This window comes from Urocitellus parryii, chromosome 1 (assembly GCF_045843805.1).
Source record: "Urocitellus parryii isolate mUroPar1 chromosome 1, mUroPar1.hap1, whole genome shotgun sequence".
In the NCBI taxonomy this organism is placed as follows: domain Eukaryota; kingdom Metazoa; phylum Chordata; class Mammalia; order Rodentia; family Sciuridae; genus Urocitellus; species Urocitellus parryii.
The window spans coordinates 23,550,201-23,569,895 of NC_135531.1; the positions used below are offsets into that span (position 1 = coordinate 23,550,201).

Genomic DNA, 19,695 nt, shown 5'->3' on the forward strand with positions numbered 1-19,695 from the left:
TCGCAGGCTCATTGGATGACAGCGACATACTCGCTATCCAATCGCCAGGAAACCCGGAGTGAACGCTCTCCGGATTGGTGACAGGAAACATCTCTCAAGGTAATTCAAGAAGGCAGGCAGCACCTCTGGCCAATCAGAGGAATTCTGGGGCCGGCCTTGCCGCAGCGGGGTGGTATAGAACAAGTCACCGGAGAAAAATCTCCGCGGTCAGACCTGCCTTCCGCCAAGGGAGAGGGCGTGGCCTCCGGCTGCGAGCTCCAGGCAAGTGGGCGGGGCGCGCGGGCCTGGGCGGGGCGAGTGGATTCTGCGGCGGAGCCGGATGCGGGCGGCGCCGCGGCAGCCGCGGCTCTAGGAATGGGCGGAGCCCCAGCCGCTTGTGCTAGTGGCCACCGCCGCTGCCCAAGCCGGAGACCGAGCTGCCGCCTTAGTTCCCGCGCGTCGCTGCTTCCCAGAGCGGCGGAATGCTGGGGAAAGGGGTAGTCGGCGGTGGCGGTGGCACCAAAGCGCCAAAGCCCTCCTTCGTGTCGTACGTGCGCCCGGAGGTGAGAGTGCGCCGCGCGGGCGCAGCGTCGGGCTGGAGTGGCCAGGACCAGGGGTATCGGATCCGTGCCTTGACGCGGAACCGGGCGCTTCCTGCCGGTCTTCGGAGCGGGGCGAGGCCCTAGGGCCTCAGCTGCCTCTCTCGGGCGGGGCCGGGACCCCCGGGCGGGCAGGCAGGTGCTCGAGCGTAGCGCCGGGCTCGCTGGCCAACGAATGAAGGGGCCGGAGCCGGGAAGGTCTTGCGGCTGGGCCGCCCTGGGGTACTCTAGTGGGGAACTGGGATTGTGGGCACCGCTCTGAGAGGGAAGGGCTGGTGTTCGGGACCCGCATGGGGTGGCTCCTAGAGTCCGCAGCCCGGTGGGTCTGTCCTGCGCTGGACTTTGTCCGTGAGTCTCCAGGGCTCTCCTGTCCCAGCTGCCTGTTTCTGAGTGCCATTTGATGCCACTGGGGGGATACTTTGCACCACCTGCTGCCTCCCATCAGCGCTGCGCTGCGGCTAGAATGTGGGTCGGCCCTGGCCTCAGCCTGTCTCTGTCTGACCCTTGTGAATTCCTCTGTTTTATTTCTTTCTCTTTCATATCACCCCCGCTTCTTGTGGTTCCCCTGCCGTTTTACTGTCAAGAAGTTCGTTCGTTCATTCATTCATTCTTAAAATACTTTCCGAGCTCCTACTGTGTGCCAGGAAGCACTGTTCTGAACACTTGTGATATACATCATCAGTGAGCAGAACAAAGATCTCTCCCCGGAGCTTATATGAGAGGGAGAAGAGAAACTGACTAAATCATAGATATATAAGCAAATTATAGGGTGTATTAGAAGATAAGAATGGGAAACAAAAGGCATCCTTTTCATCCTTGAAAAGGGGCATTTGAGCCAAAACATGAGCGAAGAGTGGTCCAGGTAGCTGGGCCTGGTGTGGCCTGGTGAAAGCCATGAAAGCTTGGAGGAGCACAAGGGAAGCCAGCATTGCACATGCCCTATGGGCAGGAGGGAGAGGTAAAGGCAAATTTCTAGACCTTTTTAATGGTTTCTTAGAACTGTAGCTTTTAATGAATGCCTAATTAAATGCCTTCACACTTTGGATTTGTTGAAGGTTTAATCTACCTTTCCCTACATACAGCACTTTAATCAACAACACACACAACTATCAAATTCCCTATCTACAGATGTCTTCTCTTCCCACTTTTCACTTCTGTAAGGCAGAGACAAGTGAGCTGTGGATGAGAGGTCTTAATCAGGGACTGCTTCAAGACTACCTGGACTCCATAACCTTTGCATATGAATTTTCAAATTCAAGATGAGTGTGTTTTCTCTAGTGGAGAGTACTTTTGATATGGGCCTTATTTTTAGTCCTAATTTTAAAATAAAAACCACTTCCTCTGTTAGTACTTTATATGGAGTCACGGTCATCTTAAATTTTCAGCAGACTTCCTGTGTAATCACATGTAAGTAATGTGGTCAGTTTCTTTCTTTTTTTTTAATATTCTCTTTAAAAAATACCTTTATTTCATTTGTTTTATATTTTTGTAGTGCCAGGGATCAAACTCAGTGCCTCACATATGCTAGGTAAGCCCTCTACCACTGAGCCACAACCCCAGCCTGGTCAGTTTCTTTTTGTGTCTTTTTTAATAGAGCCCTGGTTGAAGAACAAGTGGTCTTTAACCTTTCCTCTTCAGTGAGATTAAACTTACAAGTGGAAAGTCTTCTGAAATGTGGCCAGAGTTCAAGAATGTTCAAATTCCTCATCCACCAAATGCACATGTTGTAATTAGACATGTTTTCACTCTTTGCCCACAGTTCCTGATATATTTCTTTTGAGGGATAATTAGGAAAGGAGAGTAGTTCAGCCCCCAGATAAGCCTGGGTGATTGCATTTTTCAGATCCTTAGAGTTGGCAGTTTTGTTTTCTTGCATTAAAATAATGCTGTCAGATGCTATTCTTCTCTGTTGTATTCTGATTCTAAAAAATATTTTGTAACAGGATAAGGCTCTCACCTAAATTATGGATGTTTTTTTTTTTAAGTAAGGGTAGGAGGAGGTGAGAAAGAATTTATTTTTAAGTATATAGCTTTGCAAGACTTCCCATTATGGGAAATGCATGTGAGCAGCATTGAGGCATTGTTTATGTGTCGCAGAGCCTTGGGTCTAGTAACCTCTACACTCACCCAGTGGGAGAGTCCCTCAGAACACTTAAAGTTGTCATTCACTGTTTCTACTCCTGTGTCCCTCACGTTGCCTTCATCTTTACAAGCCTTTGGTATATGGCTTGCTATCACTTCTTTCTTTTGCTAGCTGGAAATTGCAGTTTCTCAGATGCTTTTTTTTTTTTTTTTTGGTAGATGTCTGAGCTGCCAGAACAACTTTTAAGCCTTACAGTGTAATGATAGCTAAGTAGGGAAAAGTTTATTCTTGGCTGATCAGATCCTGGAATGTTCAATGTCAGTGGCTTTCAGTATACCAAAAAGTCTATCAAGAGTCAGCACTTCGTGTTGAAAAACAAAAATAAAGTATTTGAAGATAATGTTGTTAAACATAGGCTTATTTTTTCCTTGATCAAAAAGAACTGACATGCTGGGGATGTGGCTCAAGCAGTAGCGCACTTGGGGATGTGACTCAAACAGTAGCGTGCTCGCCTGGCATGCATGCGGCCTGGGTTCGATCCTCAGCACCACATACAAACAAAGATGTTGTGTCCGAAGAAAACTAAAAAATAAAATATTAAAAATTCTCTCTCTCTCTCTCTCTCTCTCTCTCTCTGTTTAAAAACAACAACAAAAAAAAGAACTGACTTTTTGGGCTGGGGCTGGGGCTTAGTGGTAGAGTGTTTGCTTTGCATGAGTGAGGCCCTGAGTTTGATTCTCACCATCACATAAAAATAAATAAAGATATTGTGCCCATCTACAATTGAAAAAACAAAGAACTGACTTTTGATAGCCTAAAATGAGAGATAATAATTAACCCCAACTTTTAAATTGAATCTCTGCCAGAGTAACTTGTGCTCTTCTGTCTTTAATTCTGGTAAGTCAGTGAATATGACAAGTAAAACTCTGAACTGTAATTGGGGACCTGTAGCCAAGTTTTGTAAATTATTCAGAGAGTTACTAGTAAGTAGGAAGCTGAAGGCTCTGAACGTTTAGGTGAACAAGAGAGAGGAATCTGGGGCCATATTTGTACTTGATGTTAGGTGCCTAAAAACATCTCAGCACCCTTATCTTAGCTCAGTCCCAAGCACAAGATACAAAGGATGTTGGTGCCTATGTGCAAGGGAACTGTTGGGTACTGAGATCTGCTCCAGGCAGGTATCTAGTTATAGTTTGGATGCTGGATCCATCTTTCATCTTAAAATATGACACTTAAAGTTTAAATTATTATTTTATCAGAAGCCGTACATAGGTGTTCATTACAGAAAAATAAGACAAATATATACAAAAATGTTAAGTAAAAATTATAAACTTACTAACAATTTATGTATCATCAGATATGTGTATAAGTACATACATATACATATATGTATATATATGAGTGTGTATGTTACAAAAATGGGATTAATACTGCTAATTATACTGTTTTTTTTAATGTTTTTCTCCAAAAATATGTATTATAAACATCTTACCATGTTAGTTGTTCAGTTACAACATTATTTTAAATTAGCAAGAGCTAGAGATGTAGCTCGGTGACAAGAGTGCTTCCCTAGTATGCTGAAGCCCTGGGTTCAGTGTTTACTACATCAACAAACAAACAAATAAACCTCTTCCTGAATAGAAACACACTGTGGTGGAAAGCTATAGTAGCACAAACGGCTAAAGGAGATGATTTTCAAATTCAGATAGTTTTGTTAGGAACTTTTTCTTCAAGAGTATCAGTTCTTTGCTCAGATACCTTGAAATTGTTAGCCCTGGTTTGGTAATTTATAATGATTAGAAATTCTTAGCACTGTACTGTGAAGCTTTTACATAAAGGACAATTTGGTGATCCTAAGAGAAAGTTCTGATTTAACAAGAATCCGTTTCATTTTGATAGTCAGTAAAATAAGAGCTTCAGGGAGCTTGCATGTTCTTTAAAACTGACCTGGAAAAATTTAGCTTTTAAATTGCTGCTGTACTTGTACTTATTTTTGTGTGGTCTTCATATATGGTTACAATGTACTTTCTAATAGAGCTTGAGTTGATGTTTCACTAGAATATAATAATAATTATTATCAATGATGGATTTTTAGATTTGAAAGATTTTAATCTAGTCCACCTCTCTACTTTTTTCCATTATATAGATGTGAAAAACTGAGACCTACCAGGTTAAATGTCCTGCTCAAGAGCACAGTGGTATTGCAGAATAGAGATCAGAGTTAAAAACTGTCTTCTAAAGATCCAGCAGTGTCAGTGGCTAAGCCAAGACCCACAGGAACTCAGGAAAGGCTTTATATAGATGTGGGAAGAAAAGGCAAGAAGAGAGATGAAGATTGAGAAGGGCAAAAATAAATAAATAAATAAAATAATGGTTGTGAGAGCCATTTTTTTTTTTAAAAATTTATCCCTCAGGGAAAAATTGCACAGCCCTTTTTTAACCCATTCCTTTGGTGAGGAGAAGTGAATTTGTGATAATGTATTCTTCCCAGAGATAGGACTGTGGGCATATACCAAAACAGAGTAATTCCTAATATACTTATTAGGCATTTCTGTGCCCAGGATCTATACTTATTTCATATTTTCAACAATCTTATGAAACAGATCCTATTATAACCCTCCTCCCCTTTGTTTTCAGATGTGGAAAACGGCTCAGAGAAGTTAAGTACCTTGTTCAAGATCATAACTAGTGGGATTGGGGATATAGCTCTGTGGTAGAGCAAGATCAGGGTTCAATCCCCAGTACCACCAAAAACAAACAAACAAAATAGCAATTTTTGGTGCCAGATTTAAAAGCCTCAGCAACTTAATGAGGCCCTAAGCAACTTAGTGAAATCCCCAAAACAAAAAGAGCCTGGGACGTAGCTCCATGGTAAATTGCCCCTTGGTTAAATCCCCAGTGTACCCCACCTCCAAAAAAGTTTTGACTCCAGGACTCATTCTTTTATCCTTATACTTATGAATGCAAGAAATATTAATGAAACTTGCTTACAGTTATACTTGGCCTTTGTACACTAAAGTGCTTTCTCATTGGTATTCTCCAGTAGCCATTTCTTTCTAGGCTTTTGTTAGATGATCAACTAGGTGACTGCTAAAAAGATACAGAGACCCCTTAAATATTTTAGTCTTTAGAGGCAGTGTTTGTTAGTTTAACAGATGCAGTTCATTAGTTTAACAGATATTTACTTAGCACCTGCTAAATACCAGACATAATTCTAGGTATTGAGTAGGACTGTATCAGTCTACAAAACAAAATTATTGAGGTGACTTTTCTGCTGGATCATTGACTTTGTTAACTTTGGTGGATAGATGTTAATAAGATGATGATGATAACAAGAAAAGATGACTTATCCTAAAACAGACTTCCTTCTCTCAGTCCTGGTAAATAAAAGTAGCATTAGCTCGGTGCATGCCTATAATCCCAGGGGCAGGAGAGGCTGAGGCAGGAGGATCTTGAGTTCAAAGCCAGCCTCAGCAATTTAGTGAGGCCTTAAACAACTCGGCAAGATCTTGTCTATATATAAAATACAAAAAAGGGCTGGGGACGTGGCTTAGTGGTTAAGCGCCCTGGGTTCAGTCCCTGGTATCAAAAAAAAAAACTTTAAAGAAAAGTCCATCTGGGTGTGGTGGTATACACACCTGATCCCAGCGGCTTGGGAGACTGAGGCAGGAGCATTGTAAATTCAAATTGCCAGCGTCAGCAATTTAGTGAGTACCTAAGCAACTCAGCAAGACCCTGTCTCTAAATAAAATATAAAAATGGGCTGGGGATGTGGCTCAGTGATTAAGTGCTCCTGGTTTTAATCCCTGGTACGAAAGACAGAAAGGGAGGGAGGGAAAGAGAAAAAGAAAGAAAGAAGAGAGAAAGAAAGAAGAAAGAAAAGTCCAGATCCGTTGGTTGCTTTTTCTTTTTTTCATGGTGGTGTTAGGAATTGAATCTAGAAGCACTCTACCATTGATCTACATCCCCAGCCCTTTTTATTTTTAATTTTGAGATCGGTCTGTCTCTAAGTTCCTGTGGCTGGTCTGAAATTTGTGATCCTCCTGCCTCAGCTTCCAAGTTACGAGGATTATAGGTATGCACCACCTCCCTGCTTGTTTTTTTAAAAGAATCTATAACTTCATTAACTTTTTCTCCATTCCCAACTGATTTTTTGTAACCCAGAACACCCGCCTCTCTGATTTTATTTATTTATCTGTCTGTCTATTTATTTTCAGTGCTGGGGATTGAACCTTGGATCTCTGGCATACTATGCAGGTACTCTATATTGAGCAGCCACTTCCAGCCCCTTCCCCTCTGGCTTTTGAATGCTTTCGGTGCTTAACTTGGCACTTACTGTGTGTGAGACACACTGCTTTGATTCTGTTAATAGGGATAGGATACTAAAATACACAACCAGCCCCCTGTCCTCAGCCCCTCCACAGGCTTGTGTGTGTGTGTGTGTGTGTGTGTGTGTGTGAACGTGCGCATGCAGTGCTGTGAGCCTAGAGCCTAGAGCCTTGCACATGCCAGGCAAGCGCTCTACCACAGAGCTATACCCCCAGCTCCCCAAATAATTTTTTCATGGTGGAATTTTCTCCTTCAGATTGAATCACTGATAGTGATTTAACAGGCCAACAAAGGACAATAAAAGCTCTTCCTAAAATAATCACTTTCTTAGCTGTGGCTTTAGCCTGATGATCTGTCTAAAGCTTCCGCTTTTTCTCTCCTGCATGTGCTTCCTGCAGCGTATCCCTGGGCCAGATCCAACACCACATAACTTCTGCAGATGGAGCATCATAAAGCATCATGAGGCTCTGCCAAGCAACACTTCCTGTAGCACGATCAAACAGCTGCCACACGCATAGCCTTCAGCTGAGAGCCAGAAACTCCTCTGTAGCCTTCCATCTGCAGTGTTACAATAAGGACTATTGCGGCTGCGGGTATAGCTCAGTGGTGGAGCACATGCTTAGCAGGTGCAAGGCCCAGGGTTTGATCTTCAGTATGCATGTACACCTCCCCCCACAGTACTACTATCAGAATCTTAGTTTGTGGGATCACACTTAGAAGTTTAAAAGTTCTAGATCTTTCTATGAATATCCTCAATAGAATGTTGGATATTTTGGAATACTTCCACATAAAACTATCCTATACAACAGTGTGCTTTAGAGAGAATCTGATTTTCAGGGACCAGAAATCTTTGTAGAAAGTCCATTCTTTGTTATAATAAAGTCAAGTGTAATAACATTGGTATTTGGAAGTTAAAAATTAAAAAATTGCCCTTACTTATGGTACCCTAGCCAAAGCAATTATTCCATTTTTATAGTATGCCCAAGCTTTGTTCTTGTGTGTGATTCTACTTGTGTGTAAAAATATATAGCTTTCATGTGTGGTTGTCATTTTTGGAATCTGATATGGATTAGGTACTGCTGATGTATATGAGTGGAGCATATACCTTGAGTCGTTTTAATAGCTGGGAACCACCCTCTATTTCTCATCAGTGGGTTTATAGTCTTTGATAAGAGAATATGTGAATCCAGAAAAAGGCTGAAGCCGAGTCTCTGGTTTTGTTAGGGTTATGCCTTGGAAGCCACATGTGGGGATTTACGTGAAGTTTAACAAATAGCAGAGGTTTTGGATAGATGGAATTTTGGTCAAATACATGTTCACCCACGTTGAGAAACCAAAGTTGTCTCAGTTTGACACCCTGAGTTTACTGTCACTGAAGTAAGTTTTGTGGTGAATAGGAGCCATATAAAAATATTTTCTAAATCATTAATGGAATTGTTTAAAATATAAACCTCATGAGATATATTGGGAAGTTGGATTAAAGTGGATAATTCTTTTAACCTCTACTGTTGCTTTGGGAGGAAGAAGAAGTAAAAGCAGAGAAGGACTCTAGGAGGGAGTAAATCTGTCAGAGATGGAAAGCACTTAGTTGTTGTCTCTCTTCATTTCCAGGGCTTCACCTTTCCTTTATTTCCCTCTGCCTATTTTGTGATCACATCTCTAAGGAAAGCAAAAACTTGTCAGTGGCTCTTCATATTAGCTGAGGGTTAGGAAATTTACTTAAAGCCTTGCTTGTTTTCTGCCTGAAAAGTGGGAAAAATAATAATAATAATGCCCATCTTATATGATAGGTATGTATGAACATTTTTGTGGGGCTGGGAATGTGTCTCAGTGGTAGAACACTTGCTTAGCATGTGTGAGGTTCTGACTTCAATCCCTTGAACCACAAAAATAATTATGAATTTATTAACTGTAATTACATATGTAAAGCCCTAGACAGGATACTTGCTATATAGTTAGCCTTCAATAGAAGTGAGCTATTACTGTTATTCAGAAATTGGTCAGAGCTGCTGGGATGGTTTCATAAAGTGCTTAATCATTAATCTTGGAGTTCAAAAATCTTTCCCAGCAAAGGTATTAATACAAGTGGAGTATTTTGTTATTGTGGTTGTTGCCATAGTATCATGCCAGGAAAGTTCACTACATGTGGTAACTCTTTCTTAGAATATTTTTCACTATCTCTAAAAGTTTCTTTTCCTCTTTTCTTTGTTCCTTTATACATTTGAGAATGATTTGATTATATTTAAAATTCCAGTCTAATGACAGCACTTAGTTTTTGTCTCTTTTCATTATTAATATGTGTCGTTTGACATTTTGCTAGTTTCATTAAAGACTTATTTTTCCTCTTTCCTCATTTCTAACTGGCCACTCTGACAAAGACCAAATTCTGTCCAGTCAACTCATTTGTCCAATATTCATTTATGAATATTTGTGATTTCTGAATCAAGTAAAATCACAATTAGCCTAAGTAAAATCAAATCATCTCTCAGAATAATAACTGTTTATTTCAAAGGCAGTTGCAAGACTGTGGTATTTTGGTTTCATATTTAAATACTTTTCCCCCAAATACTGTCATCATATTCTTGTGTCCTGTCTTTCATCATTTCTTATAGACCTGTCTGGTGGGCAACCTGTCAGAAGTGGCATGCTAACTCCATTATTTTGGGGGAAGGAAGGGATTTTAGCCACAAGACAGCAGAGCTTAAGTGTGGGTGGTGACAAAGGAAGCCCTGGCCACAGTGGGGAAATATTTTGAAATCTACCTGATTCTTGGACAGATTGTCAATCTCTGTTTCAGACAATGGTCCTGAGCTACTGGAGTTTATATATATATATATATCTCCATATCCCCACCTTCCGTACTGGGAATTAAACCCAGAGGCGCTTGACCACTTAGCTACATCCTGGGCCCTTTTAATTATTTTTTTTAAAAAATTTTGAGACAGGGTCTCACTAAGTTGCTTAGGAACTTAGTCTTAGTCTTAGGCTGGCTTCAAACTTGAGATCCTCCTGCCTCGGCCTCTCAAGTTGCTGGGGTTAGAGGCATGGGCCACCACATCCAGCTGACTGCTGGTCTTTTTATTTTTGTTTTTGCTAAGAGAGTTTAAAATACCTGCGAATGCCTTGAAGGGAATGAGCCCAGTTTTTTAAATTAAAAATCTACATTCTTGCCTTTTTTTCTGGATAAAAAATTGAATTCTTTTTTTTTTTTTTTGGATCTAACAAATGAATTCAGAGTACATGCAAGGATGAAATTAACTAAATACACATGAAGAATCTTTTTGGGTAGACGGACAATGGAGAAAAAGAAATTATAAACTGGAAAAAAATTACTAGGAACATGTAGGTATGATTTTGTTATAAAAATTTTATGCAACAATAGATTTGTATGGGTATATAATGTGTTGGTGGTCAAACACAAAAGGTGAAGATGTTATTTGTGTTAGGATAACGGAGAGCTCTGAAGGCACTACCTTGAAATCTTAGGTTCAAGTTCATAGCAGTAGATGGGCACCACATTAAATTACTGATCACAAACCTTAATGGTAATACACTTTGTCAGCCAACAATCACCCATTCTCAACAGCCACTTCCATCTTTCAGTTAAATATTATGAAATCTACATGTATCTGAGATTTATCTGATGGACCAACTTCACAAGAAAAATGTGGAAATCATTAGAACAGAACTTACTCTGATCCACACTTAACTTTTCCTCCTGTTCCAACTGTGCAGTAGAAGATCTAGTGGGTTATATAGTGTCCCCTCCCCAAATTCATGTAAGTCTGGAAACTTCTGCAATCTAAATAAAATGTGATTTCTACTTTACAACAAAACCATAAACATATTATTTTCTCTCCCTGAGTCTCCAGGAAAAACTCAACCTTGCCAATGGCTTGATTTTCAGAGGTCTGGTTCCTGAACTATGAGAGCATAAATTTCTCCTTTTGAGCCAGTCAATTTATGGCAATTTGTTATGAAAGCCCTAGGAAACTACTATAGAAGATGAGCCTCAGCAAATATCAAACACCAAGACTTCTATAATCTGGCTGCTATACTGCATTAGCTAAATCCTTGCCTCTTCAATAGCAAGTGCAAAGGCCTTGAGGGTAGAATGTGCTGAGCTTATCCAAGGAATCCAGGGCTACAACAGCTCAGAAGAGATTCATAGAAAATGAGATTTGGGAGTTGTTTGAAGGCTAGATGGTGTAGGCCTTTGGGTTTGGGGGTCACGACTTTGTGTTTTTGTTCCCAAGGTGAAGGGGCATCCTGGAGGGTTTTGCTTAGGCCAGGACATAATCTAATTCAAGTTTTAAAATATCACTCTGGCTGCTATGCACACAACAGATCTTAGCAGGGAAGAATGGAAGGAGGGAGATTGCTAGGAGCCTAGTGATGGAGTCAAGTGGGAGAGGAAGGCAGCCTCAAAGGAAAAAAAAAAATCCTTGCCTCTTGAATTTAAAAAAAAAAAAAACAAAACTCTGAACTTACTCCCATTTATTCTATTTCTTATATTTCTACTGATTTCCTCTCTAGTCATAGGCCCAGACTAATAATTTATATACTTTTTTTTAATTTTATTTTTTTTTATTAGCTACACATGACATTACAATGATACAATGATCTTGGCAATTCATACATTTAAATCATTGGGGTATAATTTCTCATTTTTCTAGTTGTACAGATTGCAGAATCACACTGGTCATAGAGTCACCTATATACATACAGCAGTCATAATGTCTATTCTATTCTGCTGTCCTTCCTATCCCCCCTACTCCTCCCTTCCCCTCCCATCATTTCTCTCTATCCAGTCTAATGTGACACACTTTTTTTTCTTTTTCTCATCACAACATCATGCATGTATTCTGTATAATGATGATTTTATATAACAATATAAAAAATTGAATTCTTTAAGATCATTTTCCCAGTGTTTCCTTGTGCTTGGGACACATGATTCTTTCACTCTGTCTCCCTTTGAACATGTGCTGCCTGTGTTTGCAAAATAGTAGGTGTAGCACTTTCTCCAGTGACCTGGTCTGGGGTATTGGACATGATGTTAGTTAAAGGAGAGTCTGGGACTCTGTCATAGGGATGAATTGTGTCTCATCAACAGGACCTGTATTATCTCCCAGGGTATTGTGGGTGGGGTTCCATGTTCACATCTCATGCCTTCTCCTTTGACCACAAATACCATCTGTTGGCCCCTCTTTTTCTCACCTTTATCTACCTACCTATCATCTATCTGTACTCCCTACCCCAACCCAGCTTGCTTAGTTTTTGCTTCACTTTCACTTGCCCCAGTAATCCCTTATGCTGCTTTGCTCTTTTTCCTTTATATTTTAAAGGCCTTTGTCTGCTACCTGCTGAGTAAAGAAGATGGTCTGTGCTCAAAGGGTGATAAGAGAAACCCCAGTGTATGTATAATTAGTGCCTAAGGAACTCCATATTTCAGATGTGATCTGTTTCGCAGACAGAAGAGGGGTAGGGGCACTCTGGGGTACATAAGAACAGCCCTCAGTAGGTATGAGCCAGGATGTCACTGTGGCTGGTGCTGAACAGAGGGACATCTGAGGAATAAACCTATAGTGGAGGTGCCATGTTATCATGGAATTGCCTTTGATTTTGGAGGTTTCCAGTCCTGCTTCAGCTATTTGATGGTGACTTTAGATGTGGAACTTCACCCTGTAAGATTTCTCACCTATAATATGTGGATAGTTTCAATGCAGCATTATTTTGAGGATGAGAAGAAATAAACTTGTGTACCTAGCTCAGGCCCTGACAAATGGAAGATACTCAATAGCTGCTAGATGCTCTTATTATTAATAATAACTTGCACTGAAAGAGTATTTGTTTGAGCAACATTTTTGTGTACCTACCATTTGCTAAACACTAGGTTAAAATTAGGACTCCAAAGAAAAATGTGTACTTGGAAGTTTCACATTCTGTTGGGGAGACTATAGATCACCAGATGGCTCTAATGCAGGGAGGTAGGAGCTGCCTACTTAAGAGGGAGGGGAACCCAGAATGCTCCAGAGCACGGAGGAGGAGGGTCCACTACAGAACCCACTGCAGCATCTGGTCTTCTATGAAGGCTGCGTAGGACTTGGAAAGGCCAGTGTTAAAATGGGATTTGGTGTGGGAAGGAGGGGGATAATGTAGCAGGCAGGCAAGAGGGACAGCTTGAAAGGCTCATAGGTATGTTGAGATTGGGTTGTAACAGCATCTGTCCCCATCTCTTATATAAGACATGTGTACTCATGCATGAAAATGAGAGAGAAGTCTTGAGTAGAATCCAAGGAGCACCTCTAGGACATGATTCTGAAAATTTTTTTTTTAAAGGACTCCTTCTTTTTGTAACATGCTGCATTACCATTAGGTCAACTGGCCCTTAGCGAGCCTGTAGATACCTTTTCATTCGTCCTTCCCTGCTTCCTCTTGTCCTTCTCTTGCTCCAAGGCATTGAGCTCTTCCCATCTATTTGGCTAACTTGGAGTTTATAGAGTGGTTTTAAGGGAGTTGGTGGAGGGGGAGGCACAGAAGGCAACACCATGTGTTTCTGCAGCTGCCATTAGTCACATCCTGTAGCTTAAATTATAAGGTAGTGACAGCTCTGTAACCGCCACCTACCACCTTTTTCTCTGGCATTTACACATCCTAACACCACCAAATAATGTAGTAGTTAAGAGCGTGGCTGTGGAATCAGAACTCTGCTACTTGCTAACTGTGGATTTGGGCTGGTTATTTAACTTCTCTGAGCCTCAGTCTTCTTATCTTTGAAATGGGAATAATAATAGGTTCTAACCCCTAAGATTGCTATTAGTCTTACATGAGGCAATCCATAGAAAGCTGTTAACACAGTATTGAAGGTGTAGTTTTACTGTTTGGGAGTTGGGGGGGGGGGTATCGGGGATTGAACTTAGAGTCACTCGACCACTGAGCCACATCCCCAGTAGTATTTTGTATTTTATTTAGAGATAGGTACTCACTGAGTTGCTTAGCGCCTTGCTTTTGCTGAGGCTGGCTTTGAACTTGTGGTCCTCCTGCTCAGCTCCCAAGCCACTGGGATAACAAGCATGTGCCACCGCACCCAGCTTTGTTTTGTGGCACTAGAGATTGAACCCAGGGCCTCCCCAATGTTAGGCTCTTCAACCAAGCTACAACCCAGCCCTGTAGTGTTAATTAGTTGCTATTCTTCCTTTTGAGCTGTCAGTCTGGTTCTGATAATGGTAAGACCTGACCTCCATTTCCTTTGAGCATTTTTCTTCCTTGTATTCCCAGAGGTGGGAGTTCGGAGATGGGAAGGAGGTACCATGATATCGTAGAAGAGCCTTTGATTCTGGAGTTTTTCAATCCTGGTTCAGCCATTTGATGGTGACCTTAAATGTGGGACTTCACCTGAAACTTCTCCTCACCTATAACATGTGGATAGGCATATTCCATGCAGGCTTATTTTGAGGATGAGAAGAAATCAACTATGTATACCCAGCTCAGGACCTGACAGGGGTGCCTTTGCTCTTGAATGACTATACCTTATCCACCATGACTAACTTTACTTTCTATCCAGAGGGCCTCCCTTAACTGCAGTTTCTTTTTCAGTAAATAGATTCATGATTTCCTTTTTGTCCTCCTGTAGCAGTTATCTTTTCTTGTCCCAACTTCTAGGAGGACTTGAAGTTTGGTAGCGTTGTAAGTCCTGAGCTGACACCTTCAATTCAGCTTAGCTTCCTTCTCTGTCCTTTTAAGTCAGCAGCCCCTTTCTCTTCCTAGACACCTGTATTCCAAACCAGTCACAGTCCCCAGGGTGCCACCCTTCCTGTCTAGTATCCCCCTTTGTGTCTGAGTTCACTTTCTGCAAGAGCTTGACTGTCCTCTCCACCTCCGACCTCTTTCTATCTGTACCTCTCAAGAGATCCTCTGCACACCACAGCCAGGCTCCTGCTGAGTTCAGTCTTCATGTTGTCATTTTCCCACCTAAGAGCCCTCTGCTTCTCCTGCCCCTTCCACTCATCCAAATATTTTTTTTTTTTTTTTAGAGAGAGTGAGAGAGGGGAGAGAGAGAGAGAGAGAGAGAGAGAGAAAATTTTTAATATTTATTTTTTAGTTCTCGGCGGACACAACATCTTTGTTGGTATGTGGTGCTGAGGATCGAACCCGGGCCGCACGCATGCCAGGCGAGCGCGCTACCGCTTGAGCCACATCCCCAGCCCTCAAATCAGATTTGATGGCACACACCTGTATTCCCAGTGGCTTGGGAGACTGAGATAAAAGGACCACAAGTTCAAAGCCAGCCGCAGCAACTTAGGCCCTAAGCAACTAACGAGACTCTGTCTCAAAATAAAAAGGGTTGGGGATGTGGCTCAATGCTTAAGTGCCCCTGGTTTCAATCCCTGATACCAGAAAAAAAAAAAAAAAAAAAAAAGAAAAGAAAAGAAAAAGAGAAAAAGAAGTTTAAGGATCAGAAGTACTAAAGTTGATGTCAGAATGTCTGAAAATGAGTTCTGGCTTTACCATCTATTTAGCTGTATGAACCTTGGGCATATTATTAAATTTTCAGAGCTTCATTGGATTTATCTGTAAAATAGGGATGAAAATACCTTACAGGATTGTCAAGTGACATGAGACATATGAAAGTGGTCACAGTAAAACCTCCAACAAATTATATTTTTGTGTGTTTAGTTAGATGTATATCTTTGTAACAGCACTTAGTCTGTAAATGCTGCCTGGAGTTTCCAAATAGCCTTATGAGATAAGCATTTTTTATGGTTGATAACTGATTTGCATAATAAGTATTTAAACAGCAGAGTCCTTAAAGACTAGGTACAGTCATCTATGTATGTGGTCTGTTACCTTGGGACCAGACAGAGATTGTCGGTTAGTCTTACTGCATGTCTGCCTCCCTGGCTTCAGATGCTGTTTCTCTTGGTTTATTGTCAGAGTAATTGGTGCTTGTAACTGCCACAGGCAGTGTATAGTTAGGGGAATAGAGCTGTGGTCAGCAGCAAAGCTATTACCTGGTCATGCTTTCAGAGGCTTATGGAATGAGCCTGCTAGTCAGGCTGACTCTGAGAGAGCCAACCCCTCCAGCCAGAAGCTGGCCATCAGCAGCTCTAGGAACTAACTGTAGGAAACAGATCCTATTTCTCTTTCCAGCTCCCTAGAACTGGATAAGGGATGGATTCATTCAGACTCTAGTCTGTATCCTCAATGAGAAGTCTTAAAGTCTGATTTTGAGTATGCCCCTACTCCATCAATAAAACTAAAGGATATTTCAGAAAGCTAGCTAAGGGAAAAATGGAACAGTAGTTCAGTTGAACCTGCCAGGAAAAATGTGCTAGGGCAAACTGTTCCCTTCATGGCCAGGATGTAGAAAAAAGGAATGGACTTGGGTTTCACAGTCCCCTTTGAGAGCATGCCTGCAGTGACCTAAACACCTCCCACTAGGCCCAACCTTTTTTTTTTTCTTCTTCTTTTTTTATTTTTTCCTTTTTTTTGAGGCCTCATGCAATCTCCAGCCCTTTTTAGTTTTTATTTTGAGACAGGGTCTCACTAAATTGTCCAGTCTGGCCTTAAACTTGCTGTCCTCTTGCCTCAACCTCAGGGATAACAGATGTGTGCCACCACCCCCAGCTAGACCTCACCTCTTAAAGTTTCCATCACCTACCAGTAGCACCAAGCTGTGGACTAAGCCTTTAGCACATGGGCTTTTGATAAAGGACATTTCAGGTCTTAACTGTAACACTTGGAACTTAATTTATTTATTTTTGGTACCAGGGATTGAATCCAGGGGCATTTCACCTCTGAACCATATGCCCAGCCCTTTTTGTTTTTTATTTTGAGATGGGGTCTTGCTTAAGGCCTCACTAAGTTGCTGAGGCTGCCTTTGAAATTGAGATCCTTCTGCCCCAGCCCCCCGAACCTCTGGGATTACAGATGTACACCTCTGTGCCTAGCTTGGGGATTTTTTAATAGAACTATTTCTTTACCTCTGAAGAACTATGTCTGGGCTGGGCGCATTGGCGCATGTCTATAATACAAGCAGCTGGGGAGGCTGAAGATGGAGGAGGATCATGAGTTCAAAGTCAGTCTCAGCAACTTAGTAAGGCCCTAAGTTGTTCAATGAGACTCTATCTCTAACTAAAATACAGAATAGGGCTGGGGATGTGGCTCAGTAGTTGAGTGCTCCTGAGTTCAGTCCCCAGTACCTGCCCCCCACACACACCCCCCCCCCCCCGGCCAAAAAAAAAAAAAAAAGAACTATGCCTGGCATTAAAGAACATTACCAGGATCAAGAAGTATTTGTCTTTTTGTATTTTTTCATGTATGTGTACTTTCAGTGGACTTTCATTAACAATATACTTTATCAGGAGTTATATACTAGAAGTTGGAGCTTAAAGTCCATAAAGATATAACCTAAGCCCTCGATTTGTGTCTTTGATTGGCCAGACAGACTAGGTAAGAGATTATTGCACTACAGTGTGAAAAGTGCTGCAATGGAATCATATACAGAATATGATTTGGGCACCCAGAAAAGGTGTCCCCCCCTACTTTCTGATGGAGAAAGTTTCAATCCAAGAAAGCTTCACAAAGGGCTTGTACTGTGTGGACAGAGGATTGAATGGGGAGTTGGATGGACAGGACTGGGGATAGTAGATTGGGTGGGCCTAGTAGGTGCATGGGGGCTAGACAGAGGTGGTTAGATGGGCAGTCACAGGAGCATGTGAAGGATGGTGACCTGAGGTAAGAGAGCAGCAACAGGCAGGGGCAGATGTAGATGGATTTACAGGTGTTCAGAAAGCAGAGCACAAGTATTTAAGAGGTGGAATAGTTAAGAGTGACTTCCAGGTTTCTGGTATGATTAGGTAAGCTAGCCAGAGCCCACAGGAGCAGGCTTGCCGTCCTCTTGCCTCAGCCTCCCAAGTAACTGGGATAATACTAGGGAACGGAGGTGGTGATGAGCTGGTTTGAAATGTGAATTTTAAGGATCTGAGGGACATTCTAGTACAGGCAGCTGGAAGGCTTTAGGGTGTCCAGGTCTGAAGCTCTGACAACAGATCTTGGTGAAGAACCATTCGGGGTCATCAGCCAAAAGTATTGGAATACATGATCAGAACTCATCCAGGGAACACAGGCCTTATGAGGAAGTCAGAGGACCCTGTATTTAGGATATTCAGGAGCTGTTTGTTGAAATGAACTGGTATATATGAGAAATAAAGTTGTTGTGCAACTCTTGGAGGAACCAGACATATAGCTTGAGTGTTGATTTAGCCTTATTGGAGCCCTGTGATTTGGGCTACTCCTTCTCAGGAACAGAGAAGCAAAGAGATCAGATTGACAACTTTCTCATTGCTGACTGATGTGAGTTCCAGTAGGTGTGTCTTCTTTGGACTGTATGCTTGTTGAAGAATGGATGATAGTTCTCAAACTCTTGTATCTTGTCTGGGGTAGACATTGTTAGAAGAGGAAAGCTTCTGGCTCAGCATGGGTGAGGTTCTTAGATGTCATGGGTAAAGTAGTAACTGTGCATCCTGGGAATTGTTTATTCACCGTGGGAGCCAGAACAGATACAGTTAGCTCCTTTTGATCTGTGGGATAAAGCATAAGGAAATTGAAAGACTTATTTTTCATGATCTTATCCTCTTTTTAAAGTAAAACAAACAAATAAAAAAGAGTAGCCATAACATTTAGATAAACTTTAAAATATGAAATTAACAACAACAAAAACCTAGCCCTGATCCTACCCCTTTGACAGAACTACTCTTCATTTCCATCATGCATCTTTTCTAATTGAATTTAGAACACTGAGATAGCCTAGTTTTTAAAACTTGGACATGTTATGGCTCTAGCAGATTTTGCCTTTCTTTTGTGCCATAATAGCAAGCTTTGTGAAAACTAAATGAATGGCAAGAGGTGCTACACAGAGCACATAGTTCATTTTTAACAGACCCATTTGTTGAAAATTTGTGTAGCTTTCAAATGAGTGTTTGAGAAGTCTTTTAGCCTAACCAGTAAAACCAGTTCTTCTTGATTATTAAATAACCACACCTTTTCTTTCTTTTATTCACATTTTATTCACATTTAATGTGATAGTTAATGAGGTTGGCATGGAATTTTATATCACTTTTTATAGCTGCAGAAATAAGATTTGCCCCCATTTTCTGAGTAGGCAGTTGGCAGGGAGTGGCAGAATGAAAAGGTAGCATGACAGAAGGAATAAAGGCATAAGGGGAATTCTGGTCCCCTCTCCGAAACTAGGTGGTGGTTTAAGAAGCTTCTACCACTCCTAAAAACAAGGGTACTACAGAGGCACTTGGTTGAATCATTTCATTGGCTGCTGGGCAAATTGGCTATGAGATCCACAGCTTTTGCCCTGATGCAGTTCTTTTTGGACAGCCTTCATACATGGTGGACTTTAAGGGAATGCTCTCTTTCTTTAGTAAATTAAAATCTGTACCACAAAATAAATAATAAACCTCTCACTACTTAAAGTTGTTATTAATGAAATGATTCAACAAAATCTTTTTTGTTTGTTTTTCAGTACGGGGTATTGAACCCAGGGCTTGGTGCAGTGCTAGGCAAGTGCTCTATCACTATGCTACATCCCCAGCCATTAACAAAAAACGTGAATACTTAGTGAGTGCAAGACCTGTATTAGATTCGAGGGACAAATATCTGTCCCCAAAGGACTTATAGATGGTGGGGAGATAG

At 41.4% G+C, this 19,695-nt stretch overlaps 1 protein-coding gene across 4 annotated transcripts in view; it reads left to right on the forward strand.

Moving 5' to 3' along the window:
- Positions 1–373: 373 nt before the first annotated feature.
- Positions 374–19,695, forward strand: part of Mtmr12 (myotubularin related protein 12) — a 73,341-nt gene continuing 54,019 nt past the window's right edge. For all 4 annotated transcript variants that reach the window (XM_077795557.1, XM_077795556.1, XM_077795558.1 and 1 more), the window contains exon 1: positions 374–542. In XM_077795557.1, coding sequence (XP_077651683.1) covers positions 462–542 — 81 coding nt within the window. In that variant the 5' untranslated portion in view covers positions 374–461. The remainder of the gene's footprint in view (positions 543–19,695) is intronic.